General features: G+C 50.8%; 2 protein-coding genes across 3 annotated transcripts in view; one reads left to right on the forward strand and one right to left on the reverse strand.

The window, feature by feature from the left end:
• TXNRD2 (thioredoxin reductase 2) overlaps positions 1-20,114 on the reverse strand; it is a 47,415-nt gene extending 27,301 nt beyond the window's left edge. The window contains exons 1-8 of one of the 2 annotated variants that reach the window (XM_077745888.1): positions 19,981-20,114; positions 18,078-18,143; positions 10,247-10,303; positions 9,760-9,904; positions 9,061-9,135; positions 8,449-8,527; positions 7,813-7,875; positions 3,732-3,802 (exon numbers count right to left, since the gene is read on the reverse strand). In XM_077745888.1, the coding sequence (XP_077602014.1) occupies positions 3,732-3,802; positions 7,813-7,875; positions 8,449-8,527; positions 9,061-9,135; positions 9,760-9,904; positions 10,247-10,303; positions 18,078-18,143; positions 19,981-19,987 (563 nt within the window). In that variant the 5' untranslated portion in view covers positions 19,988-20,114. Of the gene's footprint in view, positions 1-3,731; positions 3,803-7,812; positions 7,876-8,448; positions 8,528-9,060; positions 9,136-9,759; positions 9,905-10,246; positions 10,304-18,077; positions 18,147-19,980 lie in introns of both variants that reach the window. The other variant, XM_077745887.1, reaches the window with a different exon arrangement.
• A 2,105-nt stretch (positions 20,115-22,219) lies between these two features.
• The window catches only part of COMT (catechol-O-methyltransferase), a 21,604-nt gene continuing 21,464 nt past the window's right edge, over positions 22,220-22,359 (forward strand). Inside the window, exon 1 of the mRNA XM_077745867.1 lies at positions 22,220-22,285. The gene's annotated coding sequence lies outside the window, so the exon portion shown is untranslated. The remainder of the gene's footprint in view (positions 22,286-22,359) is intronic.

The following is a 22,359-nucleotide window of genomic DNA, read 5'->3' on the forward strand; positions in this document are numbered from 1 at the left end:
GCACCCGCTGCAGGGAGAGGCCAGGCTCGCTGGGCACCCTCCACCTCCGACTAGGCCTCCCGCCAGGACCAAGTAGAAACGCCCCGCCCGGCTGCGGGAGGCACTACAGGGCCGGGGGGCAGCCCTCAGGTCCATATTAATTTCAGCTCCATTTTAAAGGCGAGTTAAAATAAACACAGGGAATATTTATAAGGCAAATAAATCTGGCAGAAACAGCCCCTCCAAGTGTGAGCGGAGGCCTCCCCCTCAGCCCCAGCCCAAGCTGATAAAATACAGAAATGCTACTGTAGACCCTCCGGGCTTATTTTGACTGCAGCAGAGGAATGTAGCATGTAAACACTGACTCCCATATCACACTGTTACAACTTGCATTAACAGCACCGGACAAAAGCCGCATTTTCACAGAAGCATCGTACAGGGATATATCTCCAGCTTAATTTTTTAAAAAAACCATTTCCTCACATAAATCATGCTCAGAACGAAACGGGTGACTGATACATTGCAAACACTTTTTTCTTAAACAATAACATACCTAGATTCCTTCTAAACGAAAGAGGTTTTTTAAAAAAAAATCTTCTAAATGTTTTTTTTCTGAAGAAAATAAACACAGCACTTTCTTTCCTCACCAAAATATCTGGGGTGGTGTCTTCCTGGCTGAGCAGGCCACTGCCTAGGCACCCGGTCACAGAGGAGGGACCCATGGCTTGGGCCACCATGCTGAGCACAGGCGACACCCACCGTGCCTGGGCTTCCTGCCCTCCCCAGCCCTGAGTGATGGCCTGAGCCAGCCTCTCCACACACCCAGTCTCCGATGACTGGTGTGAAACTGACCCCTTCCTGGTCGCTGAAGACACCGCTTTTAAAATGTAATGGGAAAAGGGCAAACAAAAGAAAACACTAGAATATGCAGGAACTAATCTGACAAAAGACCAGGATTCAGAAAATGCTGGCCTTCAGTTATGGGTGAGATAACCAAAGTGCAAGGGCACCCTCAGACAGTACACAAGTCTGGGCAGCGAGCCAGCCTCCCAAGGCAGTTGCACATTCAAGGCTGTTTGAACCACGGGTCCAGTGGACCACTATGGCGAGGCTGGCAAAGCAGGTCTACATTCCACCCAGAGGAATCAGTGCAAAAGAAAACTAAGAATATCTGAAGTCAATGCCAGGCACTTGCACCAGTGATACAGGAAAATGGGAGCCAGGAGCCAGAGCAGGATCGGGATTCCACTTGGGATGGAGCTTTCAGCCTGGCTTGAGGGCTTGGGTGGGCAGCAACACGAGAACCCTAGAAGCCAGTTCTCTACCTCACCACACCACTCCACACCACGCCACTCCACACCATGCCTCTCCACACCACACCACTCCACACCACACCACTCTACACCATGCCTCTCCACACCACTCCACACCATACCACTCCACACTCCACACCACCCCACACCACACCACTCCACACTCCACACCATACCACTCCACACATACCCCTCAACACCATACCCCTTCACACCATGCCCCTCCACACTCCACACCACACCACTCCACACCACACCACTCCACACCACACCCCTCCACACCATACCACACCATACCCCTCCACACGACACCATACCACTCCGCACCACTCCACACCCACTCCATACCATTTCACATACCACACCACACCACACCACTCCATATCATACCCCTCTACTCCACTCCACACCACACCACACCATACCACATCACAGATGAACTGCAAATACCCCAAGGTCGCAAAGGAAAACCCGACCTGTGGAAGACCTAAAGGAAAATACAGGAGCTCTTTTTCAGAAACAATCTTGGGGGTGGAGCAGGCCTTCCTGAACATGCAATAAATCTAAAAGCCATTAAGTGTAAAAAGAGATCTAAGGTACGTAAAAAAAAAAAAAAAATTTAAACCATTTGTACATCACACAAGTTAAATGACATGACAAGCTGAGAAAATCTGCAGTATAAACGACATGGGATCACAGCCCTAATACGCAAACCAGCTGGAAGATAAGAAACAGATAAGAAAAAAGGAAAACCAGATAGAAAGTGGGCCAAGGACCAAGCTGACAACACACACACACACACACACACACATTCTCTCTCTCTCACACACACACACACCCCCCCCACACACACACTCACACATTCACAGACACACTCAGTTTTAAAAGACTAATAAATACATGAAATGATGACTAATAATAGCAAATCCAAATAAAATCAGGTCACATTTAACCAACTGGCTAAAGATAAAAGAACAGATAACTCAGAAATTTCGGCATAAAGGAAAAAAGTGATCAATGTGACAACATGAAAATTACAAGCTTCTGTATGAAAAAAATGCCCCCAAGTAAAAAGACAAACCACAGCTGGGGGTAACTGGTGGAAGGCGAGGGACAGAGGGATGCAAACCTGCATGAGCTTGACCACAGTCACTGGGAGGGACCACACAGGCCTTGGGCAGAAACAACTGGTGCTCACCCCACTGTAGCAGGGGGAGAGGCTCCTTCCCGTTTTACAGCTCAGGAAAAAGCTGAAGGCCCAGGCAAGATGAAGGGGGATGACAGGCAGAAGTGCACCTGTAATCCGGTGCAGCCCACTAGGAGGGAGCGCTTGCTAGCAGCATGGGTGAAGGTGTGAAGGGCACCTACCCCTGCACCTGGGTTCTCTCCCTGTAGGAAACACCCCTGACAGATGCGTATAACATGCAAGAAGCATTATGACAGCACATAAGATGCATGCCAAAGGTTTCCACTGCAGCATTTCATGAGGATGACAAAAAGACTAGGGAGAGGCTCATGACTGGTGAAAAGATAAACACACATTCATTCAAGGGAATCAAGCCCCAACCCTGAAAAGGGATGCTTCCTGAAGAGGGAAACAGTGATAAGCAGAACACACCCATGCCCCCCCCCACACTCCCACACACATACACTTGTACACACACACCCATCTACCCACGCAGTTTTCCTCGCTTTTCCACCTGTATGTATGTATTTTCTCAAAACCAAGTCCAAGGCCTCCGAGCGCCTGCTGACGACCAAGCCTCTGCTGCCCCCTGGTGGCCTTTCCAGTCCCTGCTAGCATAAAGTCCCTCCACTCCCCATACCCCTCACTACCCCCACACCGCTCACAGTTGTCTAGACCTGAAACCCCCCTAACAGCCTAGCCTGCTCTGTGGGTACAGGCAGTGCATTTAGTGCATTATCACCTGCTCAGGAAGCGTAAAACAACTCACACACTTCAGGTCTTATTTCCACAACTGGGCTATGGTTTTTGAGAACTTTGGAGCCTTTGCTGGATATCAGGGAAGCCCAAGGTGTAATGCAGAGAGGGAATGTTTAATCAAGGCCCAAGGAGAGGTCAATGGCTTTCCCTAACGACCTGGCCTTACCTTCTCCTCCTTGAATATCCTCCCTCCGTGATGTCCTTGACGGGACCCACTGATACCATGGGGCTCCAGGTACCCTATTTGAAAACTGCTGCCTTAGACAATGGCTGATGCATTTTGTAATACTTGTGTCATCACATCTAAGACAGTCACAGGAGGCAGTATGTCAACAGCCCCACCAAGGGGCACAAGAACCATGCTCCATTTCCTTCTTTCAAGTAGATAAAAAAGAATGCACTAGGGAGAGAGGACGAACATATGGTTCTAAATGGCCCTGATGTTTGCAATTATGAACAAAACGGTTTCCACTAAGGCCCACATCAGGTCTTACGTTTTTCCAGGGGAGTCTTTCAGCCAGAAGATGTCGTCACTTGTAATTCCATATTCCAAGGCACCTTCAATCTATCCAGAAAGAAAGGATCAATGAGAAAAGAGCATCACTTAGCCCGTTCCTATAGACTTCCCCCAATGAGGTCGACTGTTTTGTAGACACAACTGAACTAGAACCACCCGCCCACATATGGGTGTACCTCCCTGCTCCCCAGACTGTTCTTCAGGTTGTAGCCTTTAGGGACAGGTGACCAGGCTATATCTGACTCTGTGCCATCCACCTACTGGGCAAAGCACCCCAGCACGCCTTGGCTTTTTGAGGTGGCTGGGGAGCCAGGGCATGGCTGGCAGCTTTTTCCTCCCTGCTCTCCAGGGCCTTCTGCTTGATCCAGACCCAGGCTGAGAGGAGAGCAGGTGGGGAGCAGAGTGAGGTAGGGCATGGAGGGGCAGGCTGGCTCCAAAGGCACGAGGCTGAAGGCTGGACGCTACTGGGCACCCTCAGGGCCCGGGAATTGTACAGACTCTCCCGCACCCCCAGAGGAGCCTAAGGAGGGGCTGCTAAGCAGATGCGGGAGACGCAAGGACCAGTGTCCTCTCAGTGGCCCATGAGAGTAAGAAGAGTAAGATGTGCTGGTGGAGAGGAAGTGGACTGCAAACAGTTTATGATTCCAATTGGCAATAAAAATAAAGTCAGGAGTTTCTCGGGGTTGTGCAAAGAAAACCAAAAGGTCTGGAAATCAAAGGGACTAAAACATAAGCAAGTCTTGTCANTGCCTCCCCCTGGACCAGACAGCTCCTGCTCTGTCCCCCTCTGGGCGAGTGGAGGCAAGGTGGCTGCCCAGCTGAGGTCCAGCAGGGTGGGCCCAGGCCTGTCGCCTCTGCAGGGTACCCTGGCCCATGTGCAGGTCTGCCTGGGATGACCACTCGGCTCCAGGAAGCTGACTGTGGCCTTCAGGGGCATTAAGCAGAACCGAGGTGGGCCTGGCTGATGGGTGAGGGGGTCACTAAGGGTCACCCACCTTTCCCGTCCATTGTAGCTACCTTGTACAATAGCACCCTGCCACCCTACGGAGCCACATAACCTGCTTGAGGGCCACTTCTGTGCACAAGCCACCTGTCCCCTCTGGAGGCTGTTTTTGCAGGCCTGAAAGCTGGAAGGGAGGCGTGGTGGCCCCTGAGGACTGGAGGTATGTGTTTCCCTCCATGTCCCCCTTGGTTCCCCATTTCCAGAGAAAGCACAGAACTGAAAGTGGAGGCTTATGATTCAAACATCTGAGGAGAACACAAGCTCCTCTTGTTCTTCCTCCATCATGCTTGGTCCTGTCTAACTAGGAAGCAGAAGTGGCCTCCGTGCCCGGGAAATCCACTGGCCTCATGAACTTCACCACAGCCCATGTGGAGGCTCAGGGCTTGTGCCTCCTGGTTCCCAGGTTCCCCTGGGAGACCCATGTGGATGTGGCCTCAGCCAACCCCCTTCCTGCTTCCCATCCCCCCTTCCACTACCCTGACTGCAGGGCCTCTTCCCAAGCTCCACCCTCCTTGTGGGAGTGAGGGCAGAGAAGCACCTTCAAGTAAGACTGGGCCAGGAGGGCACACTGGCAAAAAATGGTGGAGTGAGGACCTCCCAAAGTTCACTCCTCCATAAAAACACCCACAACTAGGGGCGCCTGGATGGCTCAGTTGGTTGAGCGTCCAACTTCAGCTCAGGTCATGATCTCACGGTTTCTGAGTTCGAGCTCTGCGTTGGGCTCTGTGTTGACAGCTCAGAGCCTGGAGCCTGCTTTAGATTCTGTGTCTCCCTCTCTCTCTGCCCCTCCTGTGATCATGCTCTGTCTCTCTCTGTCTCTCAATAGTAAATAAATGTTAAATTTTTTTTTTAAAAAACGAACAAAACCAGCCAGAACTGGGGGGGAAAAAAAAAAAGAGTCAACTTTTTGAGAACTCTGGAAATTAACCAAAGGCTTGCGGCAACACAGGGAACATTTAGTCAAGAAAAATGGCTGAGGCTTGGGAAGAACGGTGAGTTTGGTGGAGTTTTCATTGTCTAGCCCCTTTTCTCAGCTCAGCAGCAACCTTGAGAAATGAAGAGTGACTTAAAAATGTACCAGAGAGAGTGGAGCAGAGCTGGAGCCCTTTCAAAGCTCCTTCCCAAAGAGTCATTGTTTGACCTGGCTGGGGCTTCCCAGAAGACCCCACTCAAGAAGCTTATCTTCAACCTCTCTTGACCTTGCCCAGGGCTGCAAGCTCTCTCTGAGGAGAGGCTGCCCAATGATGTAATGTTGCAGCTGACTGAGGTGATGGATAACAGCTGAAGCAGACAACATACTACCCAAAACCTTAAAAGGAAAAGCCAAGGAATGAGATGTCCACTGGAGCTTTGAAAAGCTCCCGTGCATTCCTGGGGACCTAGAAGGCCAGGTGTAGGTACTGGGCTGTGCACACACCCAGAAAAGGCCTGAGATGGCCTGAGCTCTCACCTCTGGCTGGCCTGGTGGCCCAGCACAAGTAGGCAGCGAGGGCTAAGGCAGAGTTTCCGGTGCCTGGATGAATGTCAAAAGTGTGCCCCCAAATGCCCACAGAACCCCTCAGCAAAGACTGGGCAATCTCTCCAGGTGTTTAAGGAAATCTCTGTCCAGTTACCAGCTGACCACTAAGCTAACTGAGCAGAAATGTTAGTGGCCTCCCGCGACAAAGAATACAGACTTTACAAAATCAGTTTAGAAAACCACCCAACAAACAACAGCAATAAACAAAATCCTATGGTGGAGAGAGATTGTGACTTCCAGAGTTCACACATTATTTTATTTGAAATATTCATTTTTCAACAATAAATAAAATTACGAAACGTGAAGAAACAAGAAAGTACGGTACGACCGTCAAATGTTATTGGTGGGGAAATGTAAAATGGTGTAGCTGCTTTGGAAAACAGTCTGGTGGTTCCTTAAAGGGTTAAAAACTGACCCATCGACTCCATTCCTGGGTATAGAGCCAAGAGAAGTGAACACTTAAGTCCACAGAAAAACATGTACACACGAGTTCATAGCAGCATTATTCACAACAGCTCAAAGGAGAAACAACTCTGATGTCCATCAGTGGACAACTGGACAAACACAGTATGGTCTACCCACACAATGCGTCATTATTCAGGCATAAAAAGAAATGAAGTTCTAACACATGCTACAATGTGTGGATGAATCCTGGAAATTCTGCAGAGTGCAGGAAGCCAGTCACAAGGGCCACATGTTGTCAGATTCCATTTACGTGAAATGTCCAGAGTGGGCAAATCCATAGAGACAGAAAGCAGACTAGTGGCTGCCAGGGGCTGGGGAAGCAGGGAATGAATGGGCAGTGACCATTAACAGTACAAGGTTGCACAACCCTGTGAATATACTAAAACCCCCTGAATCGTACCCTTTAAAAGGGGGCATTTTATGGTATATAAATCTTATGTCAATTAAAAGCAAGATTTGCGGTAGCGGAAGGAAGAAAAGGCTTAAGTCCCAGATGCTTCAACATTGCAAGGCTGAAGAGAAAAGGGAGAATCAGCAAAGCAAGATAAAGGAGAGCAGGTGTGGTGGTCTCAGAGCCACCTGAAGAGTAAAGTGACAGTTGCTCTTAGGATTCAGCAATATTGGGTCCCTGCTGACCTGCTTCTGTAGAATGGAGCTGAGAAAGAATTCGAAATAAAGGGATGCCTGGGTGGCTTAGTTGGTTCAGTTGATTAAGCATCTGACTCTTGATTTCGGTGCAGGTCATGATCTCGCAGTTCATGGGTTCAAGACCCACATCGGGCTCTGCGCTAGCAGCACAAAGGCTGCTTGGGATTCTCTCTCCCTTTCTCTCTTTCTACCCCTACCCCGCTCATGTGTATGCACTCCCTCTCTCCCTCTCAAAATAAATAAATTTTAAAACTGAAAAAAGAAAAGAAAAGAAAAAGAAAAAGTGACCACAGTGAATATAGAAAAAAATAATTTTTTTAAGAAAAGAAAGAATGGGGATGTTGCTGGTGTGGGAAGCATGAGCTGAAGAGACCACGAATGTGCCCAGGGTGGCAGGGAAGGCTGTGTGCTGGGGACACTCACGTGGGTGGGGTACCTCGGTCGCCCTCCAGTAGCAATGACGATATGCTCAGCAGAAAGCAAAGTCTGGGAAGAAATCAAGGAAGCTGTGGTCACACAGATATACTGTGGTCATGCACACGTACTGTGGCACACAGATGCAGGGACTCGGCTGCAGGCACCCCTGGCAGAGACCCACACTTTCCAATTGCAGTTCCTGCCCAGCAGTGCAGACCCTCCAGCCAGGAACTCAGAGGTCCCTTGGAGCTGGGAGCCCGTCAAGGGTCCTCAAGCCAGGAGGGGGCCCAGCAGAAGAGGGCAGGGAGACACTGTAACTCCAAACCTCACCCCCCACCCCCAGTTTATGGAGTACCCTGCAGGTGTCTCATCTCCTCCAATCCCCACAAAACTCTGCAAGGGGTGTGACCACCCGTCCTGTGGCCCGGTGTAGTGGGCAGCCTGGCACAACGTGCATCTCAGTGATCCCTTTCATCGGTCATGGAGAATGACAACCGGCCTCAGAGGGATCTGCTGTCAATTCCAGCAGCACTTAGTACTGAGAACAGCACTGAGGATGAACGAAGCTGGAGTCAGCGCCCCAGGTCCTTGGAAGGGTCAAGACCGCCTGAGAGGAGCCACTCAGGACAGCTGGGCACTCACCTCTTTCCCACCTTTAGTGACACCACAAATCGTGTGCTTGTTGACAAAGCTGGCCTTGATGTTAAAGTACTCAACTTTTCTGCAAAATAAAAGTAAGATTGTCAAATATTTCCTCTGTAAATGGAGTGTCACCTATGGGATTAAATAGGGAGCAGATGGCTAAAAGGCTAGCGTGGACCCACAGCCCCCTGCCCGCAACTCAGGTGAAGCATGAAGTGGAAGGGAGGTAGCTGCCGTCTCCCCAAGGGTCCCCTGGACCATGGATCCCTGGAACTCCTGGACAGAAGCCAGCATGGTCCTGTGAGCCCAAGTACAGCCCTGGTGTGTGTGACGACAGAAGTGGCTGGGCCTCCCTCCCTTGTGCAGCCCTGGGCTCCAGCTGTCCCGCCAATGTGCCCCTCACTCCTTGCTACTCCAGGCTCTGCAGGTGCCAGCTTGCAGGGTGGCCTTCGGCTCACAGGGCACTCACCCCATCTGCTCCTCATGTGTGAGCCCCCACCCCATGGGCAGGGACTTCTCGCCTTAGCACTGCTGAGCCTCTGAGGACTAAGTGCTTGTCAAGGGATGAAATGACCCAAAGAGGGCCATGATGGCCTGGCGAGGCCTCAGTACCTCTCCTGCAGCTGCACCCGGTGCCCCCAGTTCAGGGATTTCACGTGATTCTGAACAGCTTCTGCCATTTTCTTCCTATTAACATACAACGAGAGATGTGAAAAACCACAACAGAAGTATTAACTATCGAGTCCCAATACAGACTGTCAGATGCAAACAGTGTGTTAGCAGAAATGCCAAGAAACAGTGATTCTAAAGGTAGAAAAATGTGACCTCCATCCCCATGGCCATGGCCTCTGTCCCAGGTTTGGGGGTATAGGCCTTTGTACTCAGGGAAAACAGGGGCTTTGGGCCACAGACCCCAGGACACAGTGGTGGCCCTAAGTCTAGGTCATCTGAGAACCATGGAGGGGTCTGTGTGCAGCTCAGAGCAGCCCAGGTGCCACCTGTGGAACCTGAATCAGTTCCTCACTCCATACCAGTGGTCACTGGGGCCAGATCGTCCTTTGTGAGGGTGTCCTGTGTGCCACAGGGCCTTTAGCAGCACCCCATAGATGTAGCAGCGCCCCCCCTAACCAGTGGTGATAACCAAAAATGTCTCTAGACTTTACCAAATGTTGGGGGGTGGGGCGCGGAGCTGTCCCCGGGTGAGGGCCTCTGTCTGATGGCACGCTCCCATGAGGGTTAATGGAGCAGTTAACATCCCCCACGTCCCCCACGAGCAGCAGACAAGCACTAGGAGGGGGCAGGGCTCCTCACCAGTCATGCTGGACCGGCTGGGCCACATCCCAGCCGTAGTGGGGAGCGTCGCGGATCATGCCCCCCAGCAGCGCTGCCTGGTGCATCAGCTTCTTGGGGATGCAGCCAACATTCACACATGTGCCGCCGAGGCCCCACCTGGTGCCTGGCATGTTGAGAAGAGCATGTTTAGATTTGTAGTCAGGGGGCTGGAAGTCTCTCCTGTTCTTCTACAGTCATGTAGGATTCCTTGAAGTTATTGTTTGCAACTCAAACGCGCTCCAGGTAAACCCTGTCCCGTGAATTTATTCTCCATGATCACAGATTCGTTTTTAAGTCAGAATGAGGAACTTTACGTTAATGGCGGCTTACTTGAGAAATAGGACTGCGCCAGAGAGGCCGACTAGCAGTGGGTGACTGGTTCTGGGCTCAGCCACCCTTGTGCATGAACCAGGCCCCCTTCCTCCCTCTTCCCCAGCACACACAGCTCCCATCTGGGGCTACTTACCTCGGGGGGAAGGTTCCACATAGTCTATCACTGCCACTTTCTTTCCCAGCTGAGCGGCTGGAAAGACAAAAAGAGTGAGCAGGTGGGCAGCCACTTTGGGGCTGGGGCTGGGGCCCCTAGGGGCCCATGAAGACCCGAAGAGGGCAGGGAAGGACCAGGGCCAGCAGCTGCCACCAGCTTTGCACCCAGCTCTCCCCACCGTCGGCTGCCACATAGCTGTGCTGTCCATAAGTGGGAACCCTTGGGCCTCTTCTTGACTGCAGCCTTCACACAACCCACCATAGTGCCGGGATCCAGTGGGATGCCCACCCTCCTTCATACACCGACCACAGCCCTCCCTTGCCTTCTGCCGCACCTGGCTCCAAGCCCAGACATTCAGCATAAGCCTGGGGCTCACCCAGAGTATACTTATATGCATCACAGGAATATTCACCTCCCGGGAGAGGCCCCAGACTCAGAACTTCCCCTGGTTCTCTCCCCAGACCTACCCAGTGGACTTGTTCACCTCCTCTCTTCCCCACTGGACACCATGGGGGGCTTCCACCCAAGGTCTACCCTTGTGGCCATTTGCCGCTTCATTCTCAAGGTGAGGAAATGGAAGTTCGGAAGGTTGAATGGCAGGTTCAGGATCAGTCAGCCCCCAAAAGGGGACGGAGACCTGGGCTCCAAACTGCACCTCCTGCCTGGAGTCTCCTGGCCTTCCCCACTGGCTGTCAGCAGGTTCCTCCCAGGGCCACGGCTCCCAGGTTCGGACCCTGTTACCCATTAGCCAGGGGTCATTGAAGGCTTCCTCTTGGCTTGCCTGGGGAATTACATCGCCAGCCTGGGCTCTGGACTTGACTGCCCCTGAGGGCATGCCCGACTTAAACATCGTGACTCATGAGTATTTGACATACTACAATTCATGGCCATCAACCAAGATCAGAACAAAGTTTTAGAAGCCTTCCTGTAAAAACCCATTTTGCTCAATAGACTAACGATGTGATTGCTTTGCTTATTTTAGAAACAAGGAGGACTCTTCAAACATGCTGATGTCCGTCTCTCCCATCTGACCACAATAGAGCAACAGGGACTGAATATACCCTCCCATCTAAGACAACCAAAAATCCAGATGATATACACAAAATAAGGGTTTCAAGAAACTGAACATCAGAAGACCAAGGAGAATGATTCTTGGGAAGATAGGAAACAAACGAGGTGAGCCTCACAACTGGAGAGTCTCCAGGATCCAGCACAAAGAGGAGGCCCAGGCAGAGCCCACCAGACTCCATGGCGGAGGAGAGAGGCTGGGAGCCTGGGGAGACTGAGGCAGCCAGCGCTTCTGGGACAGAGGACCAGAGAGGAGAAAGCTGCATAGAACCTCAGACATCTGATCAGTGCACGTGTGTGAGGAATTTACCCGAAGCCAGGAAAGAATCATCCAGAAAGACCAAAGGAGACAGTGGTCATGTAGTGAACAGGCACTGTTCCCAGAAGGCAGGCTGGACAAAACACATGATTCCTGGGGAGCTGTAGAAGTATCAAGGTCAGATCCACTCCCTGAGAATGACTGGGCACAGCTCTGGACCCGCCTACTAATAAATCTTCAAAAAAAATTTTTAAATATTCACTTATTTATTTTTGAGAGAGAGAAAGAGCACAAGTAGGGGAAGGAGCAGAGAGAGAGGGAGACACAGAATCCAAAGCAGTTTCCAGGCTCCGAGAGGTCAGCTCAGAGCCTGACGCTGGGCTTGAACACAGGGACTGTGAGATCATGACCTGAGCTGAAGTCAGATGCTTAACCGACTGAGCTACTCAGATGTCCCTCGCCTAATAAATCTTAAGTGTAAGACGCAAAAGAATCAGACTCTCTTCCCTGCATCCCAGAACACACCCAAAAATGTATCTAGGAATCTAAAAATATCCAGAAGCCAGTAAGGGAAATTCAATCGAAAACCATCAGGCATGCAAAGGAGCAGGAAAATACAAGCCATAAGAGAGAAAAGATCAGTCAGTGGAAACTGACCAAGAAATGACACAGCTGTCAGAATTAGAGGGGAAAAAAAGTAAAATGAGTACCGTAACTGTATTCTCCATGTTCAAAAAGTTAAGGAGCAACATGGAAGATATACAAAAGGACCCAGGTCGGATTTGTAGAGATGAAGATTACAATATAAGAGATAAAAAAGATATTGGGTGGGATTAATGGCATTAGCCTTGGCAGGCTTTTTTATTAGTGAACTTGGAAACATAGGAATAGAAACTTCTCAAAGTAAAGAGAGCACCTAGGAGCTGAGAGGCAACTTTGAGCCACCTAATGTATATGTGATTAAAGTCTTCCAAAGTGAAGGAGGGGAGGGAAGTCAGGAAAATTACCTGGAGAAATAATGATTGAAAATTCTCACGACTTAATGAGACTTAGAAATCCATGGGCCCAAGAAGCTCAAGGAAGTCTAGCAGAAAAATAATTGAGAACTACACCAGGGCACACCTCATTAAATTGCTCAAAACCAACGAAAAGAAAAAATCCTGAAAACCATTGAGGAAAAAAGACACACAATGAAGGAACACAGAGATAAAGTGGCAGCAAGAAACAATACAAGTGAGGGCCCCTGGGTGGCTCCATCAGTTGAGTGTCCAACTCTTGATTTGGCTCAGGTCACGATCCCAGGGTTGTGGGATTGAGCCCTGTGTCAGGCTCCATGCTGAGCCTGGGGTCTGCTTGAGATTCTCTCTCCCCCCTCTACTCCCGCTCATGCATGGGCTTGCATTGTCTCTCTCTCTCACTCTCTCAAATAACAAATGAACAAACAAAAAGAAATAATGAAAGTGAGAAGCCAGAGGGACAACATCTCTAGAGTAATAAAAGAAAGAAACAAACAAAAAACACAACTCTGTCTTCCTTGAATTCTCCACCCAGAGAAAATATCTTTAAAAACTAAAGGCAAGACTGGGGCGCCTGGGTGGCTTAGTCGGTTAAGTGTCCGACTTTCGCTTAGGTCATGATCTCGCGGTTCGTGGGTTCGAGCCCCGCGTCGGGCTCTGTGCTGACTGCCAGCTCAGAGCCTGGAGCCTCTTTCGGTCTGTGACTCCCTCTCTCTCTGACCCTCCCCTGCTCACGCTGTCTCTCTCTCTCCTAGAAATAAATAAAACATAAAAAAAAAAAAACTAAAGGCAAGATAAAGATGTCTTCAGACATACAAATGCTTGAAGAATTAATTACTCTTTTTTTTTTAAATTTATTTATTTCTAGGAGAGAGAGAGAGACCACGCGTGGTCTCTAGAAATAAATAAATATATAAATAAGAAATAAATAAATAAAGTCGGACGCTTAACCGACTAAGCCACCCAGGCGCCCCAAGAATTAATTACTCTTAAAGCCACATCGAAAGAAATGTTCACTGACATCCTTAGGGTAGAAGCGAAATAATGCCAAATGGAAACTCGGGTCTGTACAAAGGAAAGACAGCACCAGAAATGGTGACTACACGGGGCAGATCTGTAAGACTGTTTCCTCGTTAGTTTAATCTCTTTTTATTTTTTAATGTTTTATTTATTTCTAGGAGAGAGAGAGAGAGAGACAGCGTGAGCAGGAGAGGGTCAGAGAGAGAGGGAGTCACAGACTGAAACAGGCTCCAGGCTCTGAGCTGGCAGTCAGCACAGAGCCCGACGCGGGGCTCGAACCCACGAACCGCGAGATCATGACCTAAGCGAAAGTCGGAGGCTTAACCAACTAAGCCACCCAGGCACCCCTAGTTTAATCTTTTTTGAAGGTAACTGTTTAAACAAAAAAATAGCAATGTGTTATGGGGCTTATAACATGTAAAAGTAAAATATATGACCACGTAGGATAAAGGCTGGGAAGGGAGAAAGGGAAGCATCCTACCATACTAAGGTTTTTGTACTACGTGTGAAGTGGGACAATATCATTTGCAGGTAGACTGTGACAAGTTCAAGGTGTCTACTGCAAACCCCAAGGCAGCTACCTCTCACCCTATGTATATATGAACTCAAAATGGACCAAAGGCCTAAGTGTCAGAGCTGAAACTGTCAAAGTCTTAGAGGAAAACACAGGCACACATCTTTTTGAGCTTGGGTAAGACAACTGTTTCTCAAATACCAAAAGTATAGCAATGAAAGAAACAAGAAGTAAACCGGACTTACATCAAATTAAAAATGTGCTACAAGAAAAGTGAAAAGATAATCCATGGAATGGAAAAGAGTATTGGCAAATCATACACCTGATAAGGGTTTAGTGTCCAGAATATATTTATGTAAGAATGTGTAACATAGGAGGCACCTGGGTGGCTCAGTCCATTCAGCGTCCGACTTCATCTCAGGTCATGATCTCACGGTTCGTGGGTTCGAGCCCCACATCGGGCTCTGTGCTGACAACTCAGAGCCTGGAGCCTGTTTCAGGTTCTGTGTCTCCCTCTCTCTCTGACCCTCCCCTGCTTGCACTCTGTCTCTCAAAAATAAAATAATAAGCATTAGAAAAACTTTTTTAAAGAATACAATCTTTTAAAAAAATGGGCAAAACTTCTGAGTAGACATTTATTCATAGATATGCAAATGGCCAAGAAACACATGAAAAGATGATCCGTGTCATTAATCGTTAGGAAAACACAGATCAACCACAACGAGGTACCATTTGAACACCTACTTAGGAGAGTATGATAAAAAAAAAAAAAAAGATAACACATGCTGGTGAGCATGTGGAGAAATCTGAATTTTCCTGCATTGCTGGTGGGGACATAAAATGATGCAGCCACTTTGGAAAACAGTCTGGCAGTTCCTCAAAAGGTCAAACCGTATCGTTCCCCAATTCCACTCCTATGTCTCTACCCAAGAGAAAGGAAAACAGGCCCACAAAAATTGGCGCATGAATGTTCCCAGTACCATTATTCACAAAAGGCAAAAAGCAGAAACAACCCGAATGTCCATCAACAGACAAGTGGATAATAAAATGTGATCTGTCCTTGCAATGGAATGATATGCAGCCACTGAAAAGGATACAGTACTAGCACATGCTGTGTGGCGGATAAGCACTGAAAACATCATAGTAAGGGGAAGATACAAAGACAAAAGGCCACATATTTATATGAAATGTCCAGAATAGGCAAATCCACAGAAACAGAAGGTGGATTCGTGGTTAGTAATTAGTGGCTGCCTGGGGCTGAGGACTGCCTGCTAATGGGTACAGAGTCATTTTGGGGGGTGGTGAAAATTTCTACGACTGATGTGGTGATAGTTGTAAATATATCACTGTGCAGATACTAAAAATGACTGAATTATACATTTTTTAAAAGTAGGCTTCCTGCCCAGCACAGACCCCAAAGCAAGGCTTAAACTCATGACCGAGAGGTCAAGGCCTGGAGCTGAGATCAAGAGTCAGATGCTTAAATGGCTGAGCCACCCAGGCACCCCTGAATTATGCACTTTAAATGAACGAATAGCATGGTATATGACTTAATCTCAAAAAAAGCTGTTAGAAAATGTATGAAACACTTCAGGATAAATCTGATGAAAGATGTGGAGACCTGTACGTTTAAGACTACAAAAGACTGGGGCAATAAATGAAAAACTACTTAAAGAAGAGATGTGCTACATGACCCAGCTGTTCTACTTTTAGGCATTTATCCCAGAGAATTGAAAACATGCATCCACACCAAGACACAAACCCAAATGTTCATAGCAGCACCATCCACAATAGCCCCAAACTGCAAACACCCCAAATGTCCACCTATAGGTGACTGGACCAAGATAATGTGGTGTATGCAAACTAGAGAATACTAATCAGTAATAAAAAGGAATGAACTCTGGATGGACACAGCATCATAGATGAATCCCAAAATAATTATGCTATGGGAAGAAAAAGCCAGAGATGTTAAAAACACATTCTGCATGATCCCATCTTGTATAACGGAGATTCTAGAAAATGCAAATGAATCTCTAGTGAGAGAAAGCAGATCTTTGGCTGTCTGGGGATGCAGCAGAGAAGGAGCGGCAGGAGGGGTTCCCAAGGTTTGAGGACACTTTGGGGTTTGTTATGGGCTGAGCCATGTCCCCTCCAAATTCATGTTGGAGCCCAAACCCCCAGAACCTCGGCATGTGACCTTATTTGAAGACGGGGTCTTTATAGAGGTTAGAATTAAGACCACGGGGTGGGCCCCATTCGGATCTGACTGATTTCCATATAAAAAGAGATTAGAATACAGACACACAGAGGAAAGACCACAGGAGGACACGGGAGGGGGGGGGGAATGACAGCCATCTACAAGCCAAGGATAGAGGACTCAGAAGAAACAACCCTGCTGGCACCTTCATCTCGGACTTCCGGCCTCCAGCGGGGAAGTACATTTCTGCTGCCAAGCAGACTGTGGTTCTTTGGGATGGCAGCCCCGGCAAACTAATACGGGAGTGATGGACACCCTCACTAGCTTGACTGTGGTATTTGGCTTCACAGGTGTGTACATATGTCAAACCGTATCAAGTTTTCCACTTTAAATATGTACGGTTCATTTTATGTCAATTATATCTCAGCAAAGCTATAGAAAAGTGCAGTCATCCACAGGGAGAAATGCCACTGTTACAAAAGGCAAAGACAGACCTGGGAACTGCTGCGGGTTAGCAGAGAAGTACTTCTACAGATAAGACACTGGAATGGACACGACATCCAGGGCTTTCTTCTGCTATAAGGGACATCCCTGGTACAACTGACTGTACGCTGTTTCTTGGGGTGGCTCTGTGGTCCTGTGGGATGAGGACCTCATGTCCCTGGGTGGGTCCCCATATCAGCTGAGAGATCTCCCAGGTTCTTGNCACTCCTCTGCCCCTCAGGGCAAGAGCAGCGGACAGCAAATTTCCTTTATGCCAACTGTGATTCTAAAGCCCAGGATCTGATGTCAGAGAGCTGTAATTACGCCGTCAGGGTGCCTGCTCAACTCCCTCTTGTTTTGGGCCCTATTTCTCTCCTGTCTTCCCCCCTCCCTCATCCACATCTGCCTCCTTATCATTTAGACAGGCAAGCAGACTGCTGGGCACTCCTACAGCAGAGTGCAAAGCCCCCAGTGAAATGGTGGCCGTCTGTTCAGCACCCAGATTGGTGGCAAACTGCAACACGAGGTCTCTGGATGCCTCTGGGTCCAGCCCTCTCATTCAATACATCTTTACTGAGCACCCTGGGGTACCCAGGCCCATCTGGGTAGACACGGACAGCAGAACAAATCGTGCTCTCTGTGGGACAGTGCCAGGGCTAAGAACGAGGACAGTGGAGCTGGGAGCAGGGATCAGATGTGTGTTGGAGGGTGTAATTCTAAGTAGGGCCATCTCGGCAGCAAAGACTGAAGGAAGGTGAGTGAACCCCACAGCTAACCAGGCTGGCAAAGACCGGGCCAGGCCGGGCAGACAGCCAGGGTGAGGAGCAAGGCCAGGAAGACCTTCAGGAAGCATCTGCCAAACAGCAAGGCTGCCAGGGACTGGAGTGGAAGAGCAAGCAAGGGTGTGGGTGGTGGAAGGCACGTCAGATGGGTGGGGACAGATCCCATGAGGCCTGGGGCTGGAGCCCAAGAGGGCAGGCTCAGACCTGGGTGCTATCCTGGCTGCTGGGTGCTACATAGATAACTGGGGAGTGGCAGGGAGCAGGGCACAGTTATGGGGCTCCTGGGGTAACCCTGGCAAGGATGTAGGACCCCAGAGGCCAGCAGGCCAGCTACAGAGACAATGCATTCTGTGCATGGCCACTCAGGACACATCTCCACCCACCTACGAGAACAATTCAGCCCTCTCCAGGGGTCCCTGAAAACTCAGAGGCCCCACCACACTGGCAGGATGCAGGGCACAGGACACATACCTTCCTTGGCACAGGCCAAGCCACCAGATCCCCCACCAATCACCAGGAGATCGTAGTCCTGCCTCCCTGCTGGAGAAAAAAGTGAGAGGTAAGAGGAAGGGGCAGGACAAGTCTGGGGCATGGATCCACAAGACGACATGTGATTTCCAAAGGACAAGCAGCTCTGCCTGGTTAAATGTGGTACGGGATCTGTTCTGTAGAATCGGAGCCCCGATGGTCTGGGGTGATAATATATCACATACCAGGGCAGAAGGCAACGATGGCATCCATCATCAGCACAAATCCTGAAACTAAGCAATGGCAGGTGAGTTTGGCCAAGGGCGTGTAATTGCCTTTGCAACAACGATCAGGTCAAGAAGAAGGTAATTCAACTGGCAGCACTGCTCTGAACTTACACTTCACCCAATGTTCTAAGCCAGGCATGGGATTAAAGAACTTTTCTTGAAAGGTGCTTGGGTGGCTCAGTCAGTTGAGCGTCCAACTTCAGTTCAGGTCATGATCTTGTGGTTTGTGAGTTCCAGCCCCATGTTGGGCTCTGTGCTGTCAGCCTGTCAGCACAGAGCCCATTTTGGATCCTCTGTCCCCCTCTCTCTCTGCCCCTCCCCTGCTCATGCTCTCGCTCTCTTTCAAAAATAAGAATTACCAAAAACCCCAAAAAACAAAAACACTTTTCTTGAGTCTGTCTTTCATTTGTAACGGTCACCTTTTGCTCTGAGTGAAAACATAAAAAGCAGTCCCTGCATCAGGCAGCACACCCTGGCCTCTCAGAGTGCCTGGTGCGCTGTGGGCCTTGGGGGAGAAGTGACTGTGAAATGCCTCTTGGGCTCACCATGGTGTCACCTTGGAGGCAACACACAGTCCACTCCCACGCCCAGCACACAGGGCCGCTCACATCTTTCCTGCCTTGTGGAAGACGTTATCTATCTCTTCTGTAAACTGCTGGCATGGAAAGCAGACAAGAGGCAGTGAGAAAGGTGGGGGGTGGTGAGCAAAGGAATGGGTGGGAGGTAGGTGAGGAGCAGGTGTGGCTGGCTGGTGAAAGCTCTGACCCAGGGGCCATGCTGGAGATGCCCAGCACCAGGCACTGGCCTATTCCCTATGCAGAAAGGAAGAAATAACAGAAAATGACCAGTACACAGAATGGGAGCAGGGGTCAGACTGCTGCCAGCGTGTCCAGAGCTGCCCACTGCTCCTGGGCGAAGCACAGGATCCTGTGATCAAATAAGGGTCTGGCATCCAAGGCCAGCACAGCTGGCCACACTGGAACCTGCCTTCGTGGCCACCTTGACCTTTCTGGTAGGCAAGTCTGTAGAGAATACTCCTGAAGACCTGCACCCCTCAGGGACCCCGGCTCTGTAGATGCCCCACAGACTGGGTCCAGAACATATGCTCTGCAAGGACACAGGAGCTCAGTTGAGCCTAGAGGAGGCCCTGGCTTGCAGTCAGTGAAGCTAGGGGAGTCGCCACCAGGAGCCTGTGTCCGGGGGCTCAGCTGGGGGCCTGCTGCCAGCCTGCCCTGTAGAGAGGCCCCACTTCACCCACCCCAGAGCCAAGCCCACCCCAGTTTCTGTCCTGCATGCGGCATTTGAGGGCACCTGCAATGCGTGCAGAGGCACACACGGGATTGAACCGAGCCACAACTTGGTTCAAACAGCTAGTCCACGGTGGACCTAATTCCAAATTCAACTCAAGGGCTCCAAAGGGGCCTAAACTTTGTCAGTTATTCTGGTGGTGTTGATATGAGCCCAAAGAACTGAGGACAGACTGCTGGTTGGAGACAAGCTACTGCTGGGCTGTGAGGACCACACATCTGCGGGGCAGGGCAGCGCCTCTCTTCCTAGCTGCCCTGTGGTGAACGAGCTGGGGGGACACACTAAGATTTTGCCCAGGAGAACGCCCTTACCTTCCATTGCAGGTGCTGGTGCTGGTCCTTCTTGCTGACAGAACAGGTCCCTGCAAGCTCCTAGTGTCTCCAGACCCACACCATGTCCCCTTTGCCCACTATCAGGCAGAGGGCAGGGAGACCAACTGGCTGTGTAGATTGCCAGCTTATCCTTGGTTTGCCCTCCGAGCCTGCCGTGCACACCCAGGAGCCTCTCAGTCTGATAAACACGTGGAAGAAGAGGTCAGCAGAGGAACTTTCTGCTAAGTGTAAGAAATCTGCCTTTAAACCTGCAGGAGGGTTTGGGTACCCTGCCAGGAGGAAGGACCCTCAAGGGCCTGTAAGGCAGATGAGGTGGATGCTGCTCTGTGGGGGTTACCTGGAACACACTTGTGCACTCCGGTGCCCTGGGTGGTCTCACAGCCTTCCCTTCCCCACTGCACATTCAGGGCTCAGTCCTGGTAAGGTCTGTCTCCAGTTTGTTCTGAGCCCATTGTCTTTTAATTTTCTGCTCCCCCTCTGAACCAGGGGCCTGGCCCCCAGCAAGTGTGGCAGGGCTGAATGAACAATGCGCTGCTTTGGGAGGGCAAGCAGAGGCTTTCCTGTGTGTCCACAGGCACACTGGCCACCCCAGGGAGCCACGTTGGGAGTCCCTTTGTGACTATTACCCCATCGTGCATCCGTCCTGGTAACAGGTGTTAGGAGACAGGTGACACTAGCAGCAGTGTCATTCCTGTTCCGGAGTGGCACGGGCCACCCCCAAGCCTGGGACGAGGCAGGTGCCTTCCTGCTCTCAGACGGAAAGCTGCGGTTGAGATGGAGGAGGCTCAAAATTAGCCCTGGGCATCCTTGTTGGGGGTTGGCACTGTGCCCAGGCCCTGTCAGCTCCCCATCACTGCAGCTAAGCTCCAGCCTTGGGGCTTCCTTCCCCTTGCTGCCCGAGGGCCAAGAGGCAGAATCTTTTGTGCTGCGCAGCTGGAAACAAAAAGCTCCACTCCAGGGCCACGTCACTCTGCCCTAAGGCCAAGGTTACAGTGGCCTGAAGGCCCTGGGCTTGTGACAGCAGCAGCAGCAGCAGCAGCAGCGACAGCAGCAGCAGCAGCAGCAGCAGCAGCAGCAGCAGCAGCTTCTGTTTACACATCTTTTACTCTTGCCAAGGGGGTGAGGGCCCCACTGCTGCATTTAATCCTCAGGAACTCATGAACGTCTCACCTGACTCATGCAGCAAGGAGGTTTTCAAAGAAGGGTTGCCCTGACCAAAATCCCAGGGATCAGCAAAGCCACCCTAAGAGCAACTCCATCTCCCCATCTCCCAGGACTCTGCAGGGCCACCTGACCTCCTAGGCGCTCTAAGGCCACACGGTGGCACACAACTTTGCCCATCTACGCACGCTGTCAGCTTCATTCCACTGCCGGCCAAGCGCCCTGCCACTCTTCCTCCCACAGCCACCATCTCTGAAAGAGGCCTCCTCCCTTCCTTGCACAGGCCCCTCAATGCTCATTCCCCATGGGGGGTCATCCAGGGACAAGGTCTAGGGGTCGGTCACTGTGCAGGCATGTGGTGGGGAGATGTCATCACATGTGGGACTGGCCATGCCACCATGGCAGATGTGGTGGTCCTGCAGCCTGCTCTCGGCACCCTGTCCTGCAGGGCTGCGTGCCAACCTTCCCGTAAGACCCAGCATGCAGCCCCTGCTCTGGAGCATGGTGCCATCCCCTGTGTCTGGTGTTACAATTAATAACCTGGTTTGGTTAGTGATCCTGGGTGGCTCCAGGAGGACAAGCCAGGTATTGTCCCCTCCCCAAGTCACCTGCACAGCACTGTAAGCAGTGAGTGCTTGGTGCCCATCAGTTTGGAAGCCTCCCGTCAATGATTCCAAGCAGGGCAAGTACTGAGCACCTGCGGTGTGTGGCCACTAGGCACTCGGGGAGGAGGTGCCCAGGTCTGACTAATGGGGTGTGCAGGTGATGGCGCTTGGTAACCTCAGGAGGTGTCACAACCACCATAATCACCAGGATTGTAGTTATATTTGGCTGGCGGTGGGGCTGCGAGCACAGATCATTTCACACAGCAGAACCTGCGGCTGCGTCCCGCAGCTGTTTCCCCATCTGGAAGGGCGACTGGAGTGCCTGGAAGCCTGCAGACTCCTGTCCCAGCCCAGAATGCTGCCCGCGCGGAGCCCTCCACGTAGACCACCGCTGGAGGACGCCCCCTTTCCCGGACGCCCCCCGCCCGGCGCAGAGAGCCCGCCCCGNTGTCCGCGGCGCTGCCTGCGCCGGCCAGGGGCGCGTCCGCCTGGCCAAGGACGCCGCCGACCAAGGCGAGGTGAGTGAGCTGGAGGGCTGCGGGGATCCGGCCTGGGGTGGGGTTCTCCTGACCTGGGGCAGATCTGACCCGGG

This window comes from Crocuta crocuta, unplaced genomic scaffold (assembly GCF_008692635.1).
Source record: "Crocuta crocuta isolate KB4526 unplaced genomic scaffold, BGI_CrCroc_1.0 scaffold344, whole genome shotgun sequence".
NCBI lineage: Eukaryota > Metazoa > Chordata > Mammalia > Carnivora > Hyaenidae > Crocuta > Crocuta crocuta.